Genomic DNA, 18,548 nt, shown 5'->3' with positions numbered 1-18,548 from the left:
ACTAATAATAATAAAGGGACCAATTTCCAAAACATTCATTTTCTGAGCTGCTTATCTTCACAAGGGTTGCGAAGGGTACTGGAGCCTATCCCAGCTGTCTTCGGGCACGAGGCTTGGGGAACCCTGAGTTGGTGGCCAATTTGACTAAAAACCGAGAAGCATTCTAAACTCACTGTCAACTGCAGAAAGGTTCTTAAACATTTCCCTTGTCTCTCTATTTCCCCGCAAAGAATCTGGCAGAAGCTGAATATTGCGTGGCTCTGTTCATGTACATGCGTCTCTTGGGGTACCCGGCTGACCGCATCAGCATCCTCACCACCTACAATGGACAAAAGCACTTGATCCGTGATGTCATCAACCAGCGCTGCGCCGGGAACCACTTTTTTGGGCAACCGAACAAGGTAAACATCTTACACAACTTGACAGCCCATTTCACATTCAACAGTTGCGGCAGTGCATCCAGCTGAATGCCTCCCACCCAAACAAAGTAGGGGCGTGAGAATGTGTGCGCGTAAGATTAAAACGGATTGTCTATGGAGTAACAACAGCTCCGTGTCGACTTCATTCCCAAAAGACCCCGCTGGCATTTTCTGAAGCCAACCCACGTTAACCACCGCATCCAAGTCTGCACAGCTTCACATCACTGTTTGCAAATGTTTGTTTGTTTTTTTTCACATACATTTTGCCTCAGGTTAAGTTTTCCACCCTCTTTCGTCTTTCTTCCAACCCACAATTGTTCACCTTCTACTTATATAAAGTACAAAGAATGCATGTAGAAAAGAAAGGAGTGCTCAGGAGACCTTGTATGTCACACCTGATTTGTTTTAGAGTAGAAAGAGAAACCAGTTTATTTTTCACAGAATCCATGTCAACAAGAGAAACCAGTTTATTGTTCACAGAATCCATGTCAACAGCAGACAGGTTGTTTATCTGCGGTTTGAAGTTTCAACAATGATTTCAATTGTCCTTTGAGCAGTATTTTCAGCATTGAAGTGTTCATTTTGTTTTTAGCTGTGTTCTTTTTTGACTTGGCAACAGCACCTCTCAGCATTCACATGACTGTCATCTTCATCTCTTTGTCTTCTTTCATTTATTCTGTTGTGACAGCCAGTCAAGAATTGTGCTTGGTCATGCTAAATGTCCTGCAACGTTCTAAGACTGCCCCTGTCATTGGGTGCACTGCTGGTTTTAGTCAGTATGCGTGCCTCTTGACAAGCTGATGGGGCAGGAGGTTAGGAGTTAGGAGGTTGACAGGCTCACAGATCTGCTGAGGAGAAAGAAAGATGGCCTCAGAAGGAGATGGACATTTTAAAGGTCACCACGCCCGAGTTTCGGGTTCCGCTGTTTACCGACAATGTGTCATCCGAGCCAAAACCAAGAAAATGTCAGCGGCCAGACCATGTAATGGGATAATTCTAATTAGAATACGGGCGGATAAAATGAGATTCAAGGACTGACGTTGACCAGATTTCTCTCCCGTCGTAAAGCAAATATGGATATCACGGGAAGAAATCATTTTCTGTTCATCTCTCTACATATTATTTGTTCACAGAAATCGTTAAATGAGTCTGTGGAATTTCCCTGCAGCTAAACCAGCTGACCACGCATGCCTGCTTTATCTTATCAGTTATATCCCATGATCTTTGGAAAAGTGCATTCATATTTCTTTAACTCAAAAAAAATAATGAATGGTTATGTACAGAATAGCATCTAATTTAATTATTCTTACACAGAAAGAAAACAGAATATGCATTATTTTTATTTTACCTCAAAATAGTGGTCTTTGTGCACAGACAACTCAAAATATTAATTTAAAATACATTCCCAACAGCATTTTTTTTTTACATTTTGTAGCCTAGGCCTTTCTATTAAATCGCTGAAATTGAACTATTTCTACAGGCAAATGATCCTCTTTAGAGTAGACAATGAACTTCTTGCTTTTCCTGGTTGTACCTTTTTAATTATTGCTTCTTATCCACACAGAGATTTAGGCCATTTGCACTCAACTCAGATGCTGTGACTTTCAACAGAACACACATGCCATCCCCCAACCGTAGTTGTTGTAGAAGCAGCACATTGCTGCCGCTGGTGCTGCACCTGTTCGGCACAGCAACAAGGGACCTAAATAATACTGGTCTATCACGTTAGCCTTATTTCTCTTCACATGCTGGCTTTAGCTTGTGGCATCACAGTGGTTACTTGGTCTAGTTGGAAGACCATTTTGCTTCACAGTACAATCTCGCTCCCCATTACCTCTTGTGCTCTCCTTGGGCTTGTTTTGTTTTATCTTTCATGTTTGTGTTATGTTTGACAAAGTTCTTAAATTTGGTTTTGTCTGCCACTGGTTGTATTTAAAATAATCCCATTTATTTTAGCATTTGTTTGCATTTTTTTAAGTCAATGACTTAAAGAAAATGTGTGTTTTTGATGTGTTTGAAGATAAATACTGTTTCCATTCCATGAATATCTATAGTTTGCAGTTGTGAGCTACTCAATATTTTAAATTTGACAGGCTAGGAGGAGGTCTGCTCTCTCTTAGTATCCCTCTAGTTTTACAAGTGTTGTTGTACTGCCTCCTTTTTAAGACATCCTAGTATCCTTGGTGCACACTTCTCGGTGTGACGGGATTACTACCGTGTCGAAGCAAATTGGCTGACTCCAGTTCCCTTTTTGCAACCACTTTAATTCACTGCTCTTGAAAAAAAATCTCATCTCTGATCCTGTTGCAGCCTTGGCTCCCCCTTGAGTCTCAGAGGTCCAGGTAAGAGGCAAAATGGCAGCAAATGCCTCGTAAGCCGCCTTAGAGACGGCGGCATGTCACATGGTGATAACACCCACACGAACGCAGGCACCTTCTTGTATCTCTGCAGAAGGATTTTTCTTTTTCCCCCCTCCTCAAGTTAATCCCAAAAATGCACTCTCATTTACTCTGCAGAGGAGAATCAGCACAGGGCCCTTTTGTCAGTGCAGGGTGCTCAGTAATAACACTGTGTTGTGTCTTTTACAGGTGACGACCGTCGACAGGTTCCAGGGTCAGCAGAATGACTATATCATCCTTTCACTGGTCCGGACCAAAGCCGTGGGACATCTCAGGTGATAATAATGTAGTTTTCAGTAGACTGGCAGAATTGCCTTTTTGCCGTTTTACTTGGTTTGTTTGTTGGTTGGGTGGATAGGTATTGTATGGTAGATGAGATTGAGAGAAGAGCTGCCATCTTTAATTTACAAGTAATGGATTAACAAATTAATAACCTTTTTGAACATTTACATTAAATTGACTTCAACATTTTTTACCAGGTTGCATCATTACTTAATAAAACAGAAAGAAACTAATTAACAAACAATTTCTGTCCACCACAATTTGAATAAAATGGTACAATCTTCATTCAACAAAATTGACGAAATACAGTAAAAGTACAATATTTATACCTTCTTTTTAGCAAATAGTAGCACACAGAAACACATTCACACAATTTGACAGGGATGCACAGATGCAGACCCACTCTGACTTGTAAACACACACACTCACATAGTGCTGGTCCACTGTGCCCTGGCGTGTCACACAGCGCTGCCCAGGTGGGCGTCTCTCGCTCGGTGCCATGTCCACAGGCAACCGTTTGCCCCCATTGGCTCAGCTCCTCTCTTCTCTTGGTTTTCATTGGTTGTGGCTGCAGTACTTTGTCTCTGTGGAGTTTTGTTTATCCTTCTCATTCGACTTCACAAGGACTCCATCTTTAACTCATCAAGCACTTTCAAAGCATTCATCTTCTTAATCAGGTAGACACGTGGCACATTGTGTGCCAGACTTCTCTCTGTCAAATCACAAATTGCTCTTGGAATAGCCAGACAAGCTTGTATTCCCCCACTTCAAATATTCAGACATCCTACAAGCATAAAACGAGCTGGTTAATTAGCCTCATTGAGTTGCTCCATTAAGATCCCCCAGTGCTTAAAAATGAATAAAATGTCACTCACAGGGATGTGCAGATGCAATAATCCTCCTTGGGTCAGCAGCAATTTCAAGCTCTCCCATATTCCTTCATGTCTGAAAATAACCAATTTTTGTAAGTGCATGATTGCTGATGAAAATACATTCCTGCCACTTTGGACTAATATACACATTTATATGGTTTGATTGGTACAAGATGCTTCTTATTTCAATAGTTGAGCTGCCTATGTAGATTATTGATGCAAAATCCCTTTTACATTAACCAAAGTGCCTAATCAGTCCACCAAAACTTGTTCTTTTTTGTATTTTTCATTGGAACTTTGAAAATATACAAGTTGAAAAGCATGTGCCTCGTGATCCCCTGAAGAATTCTTTCTCTCACGCTTCTAATCCCTTTTTAGTTCATCGTAGCCAGAAGAGCAGTCACGCCACCCATCCTCTTCAGACGGTTACCCAAAGAGAAGCATAGCCATTGCAGCGTCACTCATTTAGATTATTAGATGCATCGGGACATCTGTGTGACAGCAAAAAAATGGCTTTCCATACAAAGCACTTTTGACCTAAAAGCATCATCTTTTGCCTCACTAATCCTGCTACACTCTCCTCAGGGATGTGAGGCGACTGGTTGTGGCCATGTCCCGAGCACGTTTGGGCCTGTACATCTTCGCCCGGGTGGCACTGTTCCAGAACTGCTTTGAGCTGACGCCCGCCTTCAACCAGCTCACGGAGCGCCCCCTGCAGCTGCACATCCGGCCGCACGAATACTACAGCCAGGAGCAGCCGGTACGTAGGATGAGCGTACACATTTTTGGGATTGGGCGATTTCATTCTTCACGTATAACATGAACCTAAAACGCAAAATTCCACTCTAGTGATCAGTGTGTACACATCCTAAACATTTAATTCTAAAGTATCCATTTTATTAAGTGTTCTCACTTAGAACAACAAAACAGGTGAGATCTTGAGACCTCCCTGCAGGCAGTTTTAAAATGGAATAATTGGTCAAACTCACAAGTCCTAAATAATTGATATATTGGTATGCAATGTAAATAACCATATAAAAATTGCCGGTTTTGTACTTTGGGCAGCTCAGTTAACAACATTCAGCACATTTGGGAAAATAGAGACCCCACTTTTAACCAACTGCCCGTAGCCCCCTAAGGTCAGATGGCAAACCCCCACAATCTCCCAAAAGCCCACCTCACCGGCTGTCTGGTCCAACACGTCTGGCCTGCCAGTGCGTGTGTCCAAAATCCGCCCGGGGTCTCTTACACTTCTCTGACTGAATAGTGTTGGCTCCGCCCCACCAGCGGGGACAGCTCTTTTGGGCACACACATGTGGCCCCTGCTCAAGCACTCAGTAAGGCTCACCCAACTCCCACATCACCACCACATGCAGATGCAAATTAGAAGGCTTATGTTCTGGCACACTGCGCTAAACTGGCATTGCAAACCATTCCAGTCACGCCATTGTCATCTTATCAAAACCTTCTCGAGTGGACGTTTCCACGGTTCAGTTCAATGTCAGTAAATGTGTCAGTTTGACTTAATTCTTGAATTAATTACAACTTTGGCAATTTTCAGAGAGATGCTACCGACTGTCCGGACCAGGTTATCCAAAACATGCCGGAGATGGCCAATCTAGTGTACAATATGTACATGCACATGATAAAGACTTCGCAAAAGAATCAGGTAACTACACCCATTTAATATGAGTAATTGAGTCAATGGATGTGAGGGAAATTTGTAACCGTTTGTCTGCAGCAGCAACTAGCCAAGCCGCCGCCGCAGGCAGAGTCAGATGAGATAAAGGAAGAGGCCCCGGAGCCAACTCCCATGGAGACGGAGAGCCAAGAGGCAGAAGAGGGAAAGGTCAATGTAGCTCAGCAAAAGTCTGAGTTGGAAGAAAAACAGGAAGTGACCCAGATGCCCGATCACCCTGGACAGGACAGTGATGAAGAGGAAGGAGTAAAGGAAGAAGAGCATTAATTGAGGGAGCGTACTTGAGACTATTTGAGAAAACAAAGTGGATCCAAAGTGTAACTGATCTTTTTTTTAATTAAATTCTATTCATTAGTTTTATTTGGGAGACCAATGCAATCATTAATTCATCTTTAATACGGTGCATCCTGGGAAATGATTGCTGGAGCCTAACCCAGCTGGCTTCAGGTAAGGGCCATACTACACCCTGGTTGCCAGTCAGCCTTAGGGAACACAGGCAACTGACCATTCATGTAATCATGCTGCCACCAGTGGGAATTGAACCTGCACCTGCCCACACTGAAGTTAGGTAAGTTAACCTCTATGCCCCGAGGCAGCCCAAGGTCTTAACAGCCAAACTCAGTTTCCTTTACCCACTCTCTTAATATAATCTTTTCCACATGGGAAACTATTTCTAGTTTAGGTTCTTCACATATTGTCAAATATTGTGTATTTACATCTATTGAGGAAATTGTGGTGGGATTTAACAATGATTACCTTTTAAAAGTGGCAGTCTGGTGACTTCATAATTCAAATCCAGGCCTGTGTGGAGTTTGCGTGTTCTCCCTAGGTCTGCATGGTTTTTTTTCCAGGTTTCCTCCCACATTCCAAAAAACATGCACGGTAGGCCATATGGACACTCTAAATGGTTGTGTTCATCTCCTCATGCCCTGCAACTGGCCGGCCGTCGATTAAGGGTGTCCCCAGCCTCTGGCCCGAAGTCAGCTGAGATAGGCTCCAACACCCTCTGTGACCCTAGTGAGTATAAAGTGGTTAAGAAAATGGATAAATACTTTTTGTTGTTTTACAATTGAAAAAAAATTAGTGTTCTTATGACATGCAGTAGTTTAGAATTTTTTTTTACAAGGTTAACGTGACTCTTCCTCCTCAAATGTCCATTGTAAATCCACACATTCCTTTTTTTCTTCCCTAAAAAGTCAACCCCATGACTGCATTACTAGTGTTTTACAGTCAGTCACATGAACAAGAACATTGTGTAACATCCTGCTCCTGCCTTCTTACTCAAGCTTCTGTCTTTTTGCTAACAACCTCCACGTTGTCTCTAATTATTACATTTGAGTCCCTGGGAAGTGTGCTGCGAGGAAAGCAACCACCAGACGAGAAATCTGCAGCGGCTTGGCCTGAAGGTGAACATGTCTTTTGTTATCCCACGACAGGTATTCATTGGGTTCATTGCTACTTTTTGGGGGCAAGATGCTGACCTTCTAAAAAAACTTGAGGTAGGGACTACTACTAATAAGATGAGTAAAATCTTGAGGCTTGTTCTACTGGCCCTGAAAGGAGGATTAGTTTTTTGACAGGGAAAAAAGAAAAAGATTTGCTTTTAAGGAAATGAAATCATGCTTGGAGATGGGATATAGAGACTATGAAGGTAGGATTTAATCTTGGTTAGGGTGGTTTCCAAATAATAAAATGAACTGAACTATGTAAGGGCAGCCTGCGAAATTAATCATGTCGCTACAACGATGCACAATGAAAATACTTAAAATGTCTAACCTGACAGTAAACTTGTGTATTTTGCGGTTTGCATGTAAATTGGCATGTTGCTGTTCATTTTGAAAGTAATAGTACATTAGGTGTGTAAACTTGACTAGTATGTGTTCCTAACAGTGACTTAAGACTTAAGTTTGATGGAAAAGCACAACTTTTTGAGCATATGTGGAGTGGGGAAAAGTCATATTGACATTTCCTGATTGAGAGTCTTGACTACCGTTGGTTTTTCCTATCGCAGACAGGGTGAATTATTTGTTTGCACTCTGCAGCATGAGCGCAATGCAACAAGCAATCACACCCAATTGTATTCTGTACAACTGATTTAAAAAAAAAGATGTGAATTAAGAGTTGGCAGAAGCATAAATTCCACTTGTAAAAATTGTAGGGAAATAAAAAAGCATATATGCCAAATTCTTAAGTTTGCCCATTGAGTGTTACAATCTTTAGTGATGAGTCCATTCCACATTTTTAAATGCTACTCTTGTGTGTCCCAGAGCAGAATGGCAAACTTGGGCTCGTGTATTTGGTGCATCGTCTGGCTACTCCTACTCCTGTTCTTTGGCTGGCCCATCGGCATCACCCTGGGGGGTCTCTATGGCCTGGTCAGTCCCCTGACCACTTGCCTGGGCCTAGACCGACTGTCTGACCTGCTTCTGGAGGGCGCCAACCTGGGCCGCACCTGCGCCCTCAACATGAAGCAGTGCAAGCCCCTGTGTTAACGATTTTTACGATGCCGATAACGGTCACGACAACAGCTGGCATTAGTGAGCGTGGGTTTGTCACTCGCTCTGCTTCGCGGCGTTTCGTTGACGATGACGCTGCGTGAATGAGATAAGCATTGAACAATAGTGTCGCTCTGACTTGTGAATGCAAACTTCTAATGCGATTAAACCTGCTTTGAACTTGTGCCTGCGACTGCTGACTAAATTTTTCTCGCTCATGTTTGTTCACAGGAGAAAAAGTCAAACTTTGCCTGTATTGTTTTGGTTTTACAGTGCAATGTTTTCTTAATCGTGGTTTGGTATTTATTTTTCAATGACTTTTGGGGATGGTATGTAATACATCTATTTTTCCTATGAAATTACAATTTTAATAACTAGTTTTAACATTTTCAAAAGTATATATTTTGCTGTCCTTTCTATAGTAAAACATCCTTACTATACATGGTAATTTTTTCAAGAAAAAAAATGACTTACCATACTATGTCGTTTGTGACGAAAAAGATTAACGACTATGCCGTTTTTTTCTAAAGAAAAAAAGCCAGTGGCAAGGTCATCAAGTCAGTCTCTGAATTGGGAACAAGTTCAAATCAGGAGTGAGTTCCAATTCAGCACAGAGCACCCATTTTGTTGCGATAATGAAAAGGACAAATGTGACTTTTGATAATTTCTTCTTGTGATCATCATAGGTCCAAAAATGCTGTATCTGAATCTATGGTGGAAACAAGTTCAAATCAGGAGTGAGTTCCAATCCATCTTCTTTTCCAATGGAGTTGAGGTATTAAAGAGTATACATCTGACTTCTGATTATTCTCCTTCTAGTTGTTGCTGTGGTGCAGTGGCAAAAACATTGGGTCAGAACCTGAGGTGGAAACAGGTTCAAATCAGAAGTGAGTTCCAATCCAACACAGAGTGCTCATCTTGTTTACCAATGGAGTTGAGGTAATGAAGAGGACAAATATGACTTTTGATAATTTCTTCTTGTGATCATCATAGGTCCAAAAATGCTGTATCTGAATCTTTGGTGGAAACAAGTTCAAATCAGGAGTAAGTTCCAATCCAGCACTTGGAGTGATCATCTTTTTTTCCAATGGAGTTGAGGTAAGAGGATAAATCTGACTTATTTTTCCCTTATAATTACTGCTGTGGTCCAGTGGCAAAAACATTGGGTCAAAACTTGAGGTGGAAACAAGTTCAAATCAGGAGTGAGTCTGGAAGGGGGAGGTAGTGTAGAGGTTAACTCACCCGTCTCTCATCTGGGTGGCCTGGGTTCAAATCCCGGTTGGGACAATTTTTCACTTAGTTGTTTCTGTGGACTTCTTGTCAAAACACTCAAATGATTACAGTGGAAAGTGTAGCTGCCTGGTGTCGCAGAGGTTTGGTCACCGCACTCTTGTCGGGGAGACCTGGGTTCGAATCCCGACTGCGACATATTTTCACATAGTTGTTTGTGTGAACTTCCTGTCAAGACACTCAAATGATTACAAGGAAAAGTGTAGCTGCCTGGTTGGCGCAGAGGTTAGTTCACTGTACTCCCGTCGGGGAGACCTGGGTTCGAATCCCGGCTGCGACATATTTTCACTTAGTTGTTTGTGTGAACTTCCTGTCAAGACACTCAAATGATTACATAGAAAAGTGTAGTCACTTGGTTGGCGCAGAGGTTAGTTCACTGGACTCCCATGTGGGAGACCTGGGTTCGATTCCCGCTGTCGCCCTTTGGCTGATCACTGAGGCAAGCAGTCTGGAAATGGAACAAGAAGAAAAAAAAAAAAAGAAAAACTTTTTAATTTTTATTAAACACTTAGTCATACTTTTCAGCAAAAGGTTATATTCCGAACTGCCTTCGGCAGTTCGGAAGACACTTGATGGACCTGTATGTGCGAAAGGCGTTCTCGGGTCGGCCTTCGGCCGACCCTCGACCGCTTGCTTGGTCAGTGAACCGCCGACACCGGGAAGCGAACTCACGTTCTCTCGGTGCAAAGGCGAGTGTGCAACCCACTACACCAACTCGTGCCCCACTTATACGTAGGTGTTGAAACGTTTTATCCAAGGAAATGGGGTGAAACACTTAGTCATTTTTTTGACAAAATCTTTCATCCACCACTGAATACTTATACACTTAAACACTTAAACACTTAGGCATTAGAACTTATTCTTTTAACTGAATAATATTGTGAAAATCTTTGCCTGCACTGGGATGTGAACCCAGGACCTCATAGGCGACAGACTGATGACTTAGCCACTGGGCCACCACCCTGTGAGAGAAAGTAGTAATACTTATACGTTTGTCTCATTCATCTACCTGCATAATATTGTGAAAATCTTTGCCTGCACTGGGATTTGAACCCAGGACCTCATAGGCGACAGACTGATGACTTAGCCACTGGGCCACCACCCTGTGAGAGAAAGTAGTAATACTTATACTTTTGTCTCATTCATCTACCTGCATAATATTGGGAAAATCTTTGCATGCACTTGGATTTGAACCCATGACCACTGGTGTGGGAGACTGATGACTTAACCACTGGGTCACCACCCTATGAGAGAAAGCAGTAGTACTTATACTTTTATCTCATTCATTTACCCGAATAATATTTGGAAAATATTTGCAGGCACCAGGATTTGAACCCAGGAACACAGAGGTAGCAGACTGATGACTTAGCCACTGGGCCACCACCCTGTGAGGGTAAGCAGTAGTACTTGTACTCTCATATCCTTCATTTACCTGAATAATATTGGGAAAATCTTTGCCTGCACTGGGATTTGAACCCAGGACCAAAGAAGTGGGAAACTGATGACTTAGCCACTGGGCCACCACTCTCAAAAATGAGTCAGTGGTATTTGTTGTTTTGTCTCTTTTTCATCCCAGATCATACTTAGTACTTTATTGTATTTTCAAGTGGGAAAAATCAGGTGAGCTTACAAAGCATACTATACTTTGTTGTTTTTTTTTTTTATAAGAAAAAAGACTTAGTATATACTCTGTCTTATTTTAAGAATAAAAGCCTTATTATACATGGTCTTTTTCAAAAATGTTTTACCTTTGATGAGTGGTGAGTGTGTTGGCCTCACATGTTTGAGATTCAGGGTTAATTTGTCTGGACCTTTTTCACAAGAAAAATAGTTTTTGTTATGATTCATTTTATTTAACTGTTTATGCAATTTGTTTGTAAGCTGTCACATTAATCAAAAAGTTGATGCATTTTCTTGCATTATATATCAAATATGTTTTCTTCATGTCAAGATGATTGTCAAATACTTTTTTTGTGGGGAAAACTGTGTATTCTAGAACATGTTTGTAAAATAAAATAACAACTCTGCTTTTGACATGCAATATTTTTCAGGTTTCTTGAATTGCAATGATTTGAAGTTTATACTTCACTCAATGAAAGACTAAAACATTAGTCAAAAAGAAAACCAACTGAATTTTGGCCAAAGTTAGCAACAAGAAATGCTGACATCCTTTTTGTGGCCGTTCTTTATCATGTTGAGGGAAGTGTTTCTATTCATAGAAAGTTAGTGAAGATTTCAAAAGCTCTTACAAAAATATTGACCCTCAGGATTCATGCCTGACTGGCGTATTAAATGATACAAAACATAAGTACACTCCCTGACTTTGCCCTTGAGTTTTCTTTTTTTTTTTTTAAAGGGGACAAAAATGGGACATATTATATTTGAACTTTTAGCAGCATTCAATCATTTAATTTTTGTGAAATTAATGATAGTAAGACTTGGGCATATTTGCCATAATTGAAAAATATCCACAAGAGCCTGAGAAATTCCAATGGGGGGGGGGGGGGGGGTTTAAAGGTTTGTTGAGTTTTTTTTGCAATGTTGGAACAGCGAATGCTGTAAATTTTTATTTGTTACGTAAGAGGCCAACCAAGCAGCGAGGTCATCGCTGGGGGTCCGCTGCCAACAACATATGATTCACGGCTCGCTGTGTGCCCTTTATATATCCTGTTCTCCTCATCCGCGTGGCCGCGGTGGCGGGAAACCTCGGCGGCTCCTCCGCCATTGGCCCTTTTTCCGCAACGTCGCCGCTGTTTGGCGCCGAGCGGCAATGTCACCCCGCTTGCCTCCATATTTGCCCGGGCGGTGAATAAAAGCCGAATATGGCACATGTCACAACAAGACACGTCCCTGAGGCACTGGCTGTGCTGACGTCGCAAAGAATAGACATTGTCAGCATCTGCAAATGATTTTTCTTCAAGGAAGAAGATATTTTGGCAGTATGGTGAATTGTTGGGAAGCCTTTTTTCCACACAGTCTGTGGTTCAGGGTTAAAAAAAAAAATCTACAAACCACAGGGTTCAAAATTGGAATATCCATTCATCATCCATCCCGCACATCCTCAAAAGGGTGGTGGGGGTTGTTGGAGTCTAAGCCAGCTGACTACGTTCTCGACCGGACATGGGCAAACTAAGGCCCACGGGCCACATCCGGCTCACCAATGTTGTCTAAATAATGTTTTTATTGTTTTGTTTTGTTTTGTTTTTTCTTCCCCAAGATGACACCTTCACGCAGAAGCCACTGGTAGTAGCTTTGTCCACTCTTATGTTTTTTTGTGTTTTACAGCCCCTCTATCTTTTTATAAATTACATTTTAATATATCTTAATACATTCCTTTTTACTTTACTTTGTACTTTATACTTTTTACTTTACTTTGTACTTTATACTTTTTACTTTATACTTTTTACTTTATACTTTTTACTTTATACTTTTTACTTTACTTTATACTTTTTACTTTACTTTGTACTTTATACTTTTTACTTTACTTTATACTTTTTACTTTATACTTTATACTTTATACTTTTTACTTTACTTTATACTTTTTACTTTACTTTATACTTTTTACTTTACTTTATACTTTTTACTTTACTTTATACTTTTTACTTTACTTTGTACTTTATACTTTAATGAGTATGTTAATACTTTGGTCCTTTTTTCTGTTTATGTTTCATATGTACTGTTAATGGATGCACTTTTTTATATGTATCATATCTTGTGCTGACACGGCCCATCTGTCAAATCTTTAAATTCAATGTAGCCCCCCCAGGCCAAAAAGTTTGCCTACCCCTGTCCTAGACTAGTTGCCTATCTGTAGGGCATTTTGCATCACTTTACTTCAGTAGAATTGTTAATTCATTTACTATTCATCACCGAATATATGACCTTGTACCTTCAGCCTTAGACCACAAATATTTGCCAGCATGGTTAAATATGTGGTATATTTAGTATGTCATAGATGAAATGAAGGAATTAACCCTTTTCTATTTTAGCAGGCCAGGGGGCTATCGATACTCCCCTTTGTACTCCAAAGCCTTGAAAATGGTAACAGCTGCAGACACCAGCTGTTTGAGAAGCCCTCCACATTTGCCGCTTGAAAGTAGTGCTATTGTGCGTCCAGACATTTAAACTGGATCTTTGCAATGGGGCCCAGCAAGCCCCCCAAAATAAACTGAACAAAAGAAACGGTCAAATGACAGTCCAGTGGCGGAGAGAGTGTCTTGCTAGACAGAATAGTTGCAAAGAGGTACGTCAATAATAGGAAAGTATATACAGAGTAGTTAAAAGAATTCTAGAAGATGAATAGGATTGGGCTTTTGGGTACCAGAACATCTGACTAAGGCATTTTATAAATATTTAGATGCATAATTATTATTTTTACTCAAAGCAAGAAATGATGAAATCCTATGAATGTATTTCTAAACATTCTTTTTCATGTCAGTTTTTAGTATTTTATTCTGCAATTTAGATATGTTTTCCTTACAAGAAAACAAGCATATTTGTGATCATTTGAAATCATGGTGTATATTTTGGAAAAGCATTAAAACATAATTAAATGTAAAAGAAAGAAAGAAATTGTTTCTGTCCATAGACAAGTCAGCTGCACTAAATAGGATAAGTCAAAAATGCTAAAATATATTAGTCTTGACATCACTAAAATTTGGATTATACATACTTCTAACATCTTTTTGAAGTAGTTGTTATTACTCAGTAAAATCTTAAAGAATTAATATTTATTGGTATGAAAAACGGGTGTAAAAACATTAAAGAAAATGTGCCCACCGCACTTTTTCAGATGTCTTAATGAAGGCAAAAGATGAGCTGACATTACATCAGGAGATAAAAAGGTCCCACTGTTCACAATCCCAAGGAGAGTCCTCAGTGTTGAGTCAAGATCTAAAGAAGATGCTCATCTTCCACATGAGCCATGCCACCACCCAAAGATGGCCCAGATGGACTTGCATGTCCATGTCATGCCATTCATGGAGCACAGTTGTCAATGGAGCGACAGGGTTACCAAAAACAGACAAAGAACAGCCCCCCTCGCAGGCTATAAAGTACGCTGAGCTGACACGACGACAGCCGCTAGTTTAACACTCTCCCCAAATCCTAAAAGTGCCTGGTGCTGATTTGGTGAGTACGAGAACTGATGCAAATGTGGATTTATGGCAAGAAGATGGATTTGGGACTTGATTTGTACTATTGAATAACCATGTTGTGATTTTAATTTCAATATTTTCTATGAAGGATTTCCTAACCATCCACTTTCCAAAATGTTACAGAGGCAACAACATGTGTGACGACGATGAGACTACCGCCCTCGTGTGCGACAATGGTTCTGGTCTAGTAAAGGCTGGATTTGCAGGAGATGACGCTCCTCGTGCTGTTTTCCCCTCCATTGTTGGCCGCCCTCGTCACCAGGTAAAGGATAAATAGTTTACGTTGTGTTAACCAACCAGTTCGACTAATATTCTTCAAATTAAAACAGTAAAATGGAATTGAGCTGGCAGAAATCGGACTACCAAAATGAAAAACTGCAAAACCAGGCTACAAACCGGTTGGACTAATCTTCTCGAAATTAAAACATTAAAATGGAATTTAACAAATCAGACTAAAAACATGAAACTGAAAAACCACAAATCCTGTTACTTACAGAATAACGGTCAAGAAAATTAAACTACTGACAAACCTTCTCATAATCAAATTGACCATTTTTTGGAAATAGTCTGACACTCCAGAAAAATATCCATGTGTCCACAGTAGTGTAGGAACTACCAAAAACCAAATCTAGACAAAATAATCAAAACAATTACAATTTGTCCATCTATTTTATCTCCAATCTTATAACCAAGCAATGTTTCTAGGGCGTAATGGTTGGCATGGGCCAAAAAGACTCCTATGTAGGCGACGAAGCCCAGAGCAAGAGAGGTATCCTAACCCTCAAGTACCCCATCGAGCATGGCATCATCACCAACTGGGACGACATGGAGAAAATCTGGCACCACACATTCTACAACGAATTGCGAGTAGCCCCAGAAGAGCACCCTACTCTGTTGACTGAGGCGCCACTCAACCCCAAAGCCAATCGTGAAAAGATGACCCAAATCATGTTCGAGACCTTTAACGTACCTGCCATGTATGTGGCCATCCAGGCCGTGCTTTCTCTATACGCCTCCGGTCGTACGACTGGTACGTTGCCGACCAACCTATCACCAAAAACAATCATGTTACTGTAACTAACTTTGAATAATTTTGTCGTCAGGTATTGTGCTGGACTCTGGTGACGGTGTAACGCACAACGTGCCCATCTATGAGGGTTACGCTCTCCCCCACGCCATAATGCGTCTGGATTTGGCCGGCCGTGACCTCACAGATTACCTCATGAAAATTCTGACTGAGCGTGGCTACTCTTTTGTCACGACAGGTACGCCTCAATCAGATCCAAAAAAAAGTTGTTCTTTTATTCCGCTCTACTGATGTCAACGTTCTGCCTGGTCAGCCGAGCGTGAGATTGTCCGCGACATCAAGGAGAAGCTATGCTACGTGGCTTTGGACTTTGAGAACGAGATGGCCACCGCCGCCTCTTCTTCGTCCCTGGAGAAGAGCTATGAGCTTCCCGATGGTCAGGTGATCACCATCGGGAACGAGCGTTTTCGTTGCCCAGAGACTCTTTTCCAGCCTTCTTTCATCGGTAAGTAAATCGGCATCTCTGACAAAGTCAGAAGTTGACTTGACCATACATTCATGAATTTCAAATAGAGTCAATTACAAAGCAGAATGCTATAGTGCGAATATTGGAAGGTGAATGATTCAAAAGATGGCTGAATAATCCTATTTCAGTGCAATTGATGCCAGAAAACCGGTCAAAATGCAGGGAATAATAACTATGGAATTCTGAAGCCTATTATATCATTTTCCTACTCCACAACAACCAAATAGAAAACCAAACATCTCCATTTTTCTGTCACACAACTTCAGCCGACATCAAACTTATATACTTGAGCATTTCCTCATAAAAGCCAACCTCATCTTGAAGTGTTTCTCTCTGGCTGCGTTTTCCGACAGCCAACTGGAGGTTTATCCCCCCCCACCCCCCGAGTCTTATTTAAAGCAGCCACGTATCGTTCACATTTGCCGCCGTCAGCTGTCGGGACGTGTCTGCCGCCGCGCCTCGTTAACGGCAGCTGACAGCAGTGGCGGTTCCTTTCTCCGCTTTGGGTCGTGGGGGCATAAACATGGTTAAGTTAACTCCCCGTGCGCCTGTTTTTACACAGGTATGGAGTCGGCCGGCATCCACGAAACGACTTACAACAGCATCATGAAGTGTGACATTGACATCCGGAAAGACCTGTATGCCAACAACGTCCTGTCGGGCGGCACCACTATGTACCCCGGTATAGCTGACCGCATGCAGAAGGAAATTACCGCTTTGGCTCCAAGCACCATGAAGATCAAGGTAGCCATGACACATTGCAGTATCCAATTGTATGAAAGTTACGCATTGAGTTATGCCATTCATTCCACAAATATAGCCAGCCAACAAGCTTTTTAAAAACAACAACTCTTTTTCTATCATAATGCTATGTTCCAATATAATCATAATCAATATTTCCTCCAACAATGACTGTCACTGAATGATTTCAATAATAATTTTTTGGGTCAAATACTTTAAAAAAGGAGACTTTTTGCGTTAAATTCCCCCCAAAAAAACACTTAGATCTTTAAATGAAAAGAGTGATCCAAAAATGTTACATTTCTTTCTTGCTAAATGATTTATTTTATTTCATTGACTTATTAATAGAAATTGAGAATTCAGTCATTTGGGGCTTACTCATATCTCTCACAGTAAATGAAATAAACATGAATTATTCCTGATTTGATCTTGATTATATAAAACCCTACAAAATTCTTCTCAAAACTGTTCTCTCACTTTTGGGCACCATTTGCAGTCAAAATGAATGCAGCTATTTAATTAACACCACTTTTCCTGAGATGAAAACAGCCAATTTCCTACCCTGACGCACTAAATCATATTGCTAAATGTGTCTTCTTCCTCAATCAAGGTCGACTTGCTTTCCTTCAAACTATAACACATAAGAAAACACCCTTATTTTCCAAATATAACTTCCAATGGATTCAATTATTATTACATTGACTAAAATCTTTAGTTTTTTCAGCTTTCTATACTTGCATACATATAATCCCACAACCATCATTCAAACAGCATTTTGCTTTTTGCTCTCATTCAGATCATCGCCCCCCCTGAGAGAAAATACTCAGTATGGATTGGAGGCTCCATCTTGGCCTCCCTGTCTACCTTCCAACAGATGTGGATCAGCAAACAGGAGTACGATGAGGCCGGACCCTCCATCGTCCACAGAAAGTGCTTTTAACATTTCCCACATCTTTTCATTAACTCCAATCCAACCTTTGTTTACAATTTATACATGTATAGCTTTATAAATAAACAAGAAGCCAGGAGTCGCCACACCAAGGCTCTTTGTCTTCTTTACGGGTCGGTCAAAGCAGACAAATGAGACTGGCTAATGCAAGGTGAGCTGCTCTTAAATTAAAACCGGATGGGGGGAGAAAAAAAAAAAAGTGTCCTTTGTTCACGTGATGGACGAGTAAAGGTTATTAAAGATTTGAATTAGAAAAGATTAGCGAGCGGAGAGGATAAGCCACCTTGCCACGTTTCATTGAGGGAAAACAGGTGGTCATGTGACCTCTAATCTCTTTTGGAACATTGATGGACAAACCTCATTTTAGCCTCCTGAAATAAAAAATATTAATAATCAAATTCAGAGGTCTAATATCACTACATAGGCAAGTATTTTGTCACAGTCCCCTTCCATTGGGGCAAAGACCATCCAGCACAAGGGAAGGAGGTGATTTAAAAGAAGGAACTAAACAAATAATGCTGTATTTTGCATCAAAGTGTCCTCATTATTAAGCACAGCCACTCCACATAGAAAATATTCAGCTATCCACTTTCACAACCATAGAGAAACCTAACTTGATATAACAATGTACTGAGAAGAACAATTACGTTTTTGCCATAAAAGATAGGACATTGTAATTGACACAAAACGGCA

At 40.8% G+C, this 18,548-nt stretch overlaps 2 protein-coding genes and 1 long non-coding RNA gene across 6 annotated transcripts in view; 2 read left to right on the top strand and 1 right to left on the bottom strand.

The window, feature by feature from the left end:
• Positions 1–8,351, top strand: part of aqr (aquarius intron-binding spliceosomal factor) — a 35,277-nt gene extending 26,926 nt beyond the window's left edge. Inside the window, exons 32-37 of one of the 4 annotated variants that reach the window (XM_077731769.1) lie at positions 231–401; positions 3,008–3,093; positions 4,558–4,732; positions 5,534–5,641; positions 5,717–7,077; positions 7,939–8,351. In XM_077731769.1, coding sequence (XP_077587895.1) covers positions 231–401; positions 3,008–3,093; positions 4,558–4,732; positions 5,534–5,641; positions 5,717–5,938 — 762 coding nt within the window. In that variant the 3' untranslated portion in view covers positions 5,939–7,077; positions 7,939–8,351. Of the gene's footprint in view, positions 1–230; positions 402–3,007; positions 3,094–4,557; positions 4,733–5,533; positions 5,642–5,713; positions 7,108–7,938 lie in introns of all 4 variants that reach the window. The other 3 variants (XM_077731766.1, XM_077731765.1, XM_077731767.1) reach the window with 3 other exon arrangements.
• LOC144206678 (uncharacterized) lies at positions 3,511–9,522 on the bottom strand. Its single transcript, XR_013328411.1, has 4 exons — positions 8,641–9,522; positions 6,428–6,685; positions 3,976–4,045; positions 3,511–3,884 (listed from the first exon to the last, which is right to left on the bottom strand). It is a non-coding gene; the product is annotated as an uncharacterized LOC144206678 (long non-coding RNA).
• Positions 9,185–17,934, top strand: LOC144206677 (actin, alpha cardiac muscle 1). The gene is made up of 9 exons (XM_077731770.1): positions 9,185–10,849; positions 13,449–13,699; positions 14,249–14,586; positions 14,736–14,874; positions 15,318–15,642; positions 15,716–15,877; positions 15,953–16,144; positions 16,728–16,909; positions 17,703–17,934. Exons 4-9 carry the CDS (start codon positions 14,746–14,748, stop codon positions 17,844–17,846), a joined length of 1,134 nt encoding a protein of 377 aa, XP_077587896.1. The 5' UTR covers positions 9,185–10,849; positions 13,449–13,699; positions 14,249–14,586; positions 14,736–14,745; the 3' UTR covers positions 17,847–17,934.
• Positions 17,935–18,548: the final 614 nt, after the last annotated feature.

Source organism: Stigmatopora nigra, chromosome 13 (assembly GCF_051989575.1).
Source record: "Stigmatopora nigra isolate UIUO_SnigA chromosome 13, RoL_Snig_1.1, whole genome shotgun sequence".
NCBI classification, from domain to species: domain Eukaryota; kingdom Metazoa; phylum Chordata; class Actinopteri; order Syngnathiformes; family Syngnathidae; genus Stigmatopora; species Stigmatopora nigra.
Note: the sequence above shows the minus strand (reverse complement) of the source record. Positions and strands in the feature narration are given on the sequence as shown.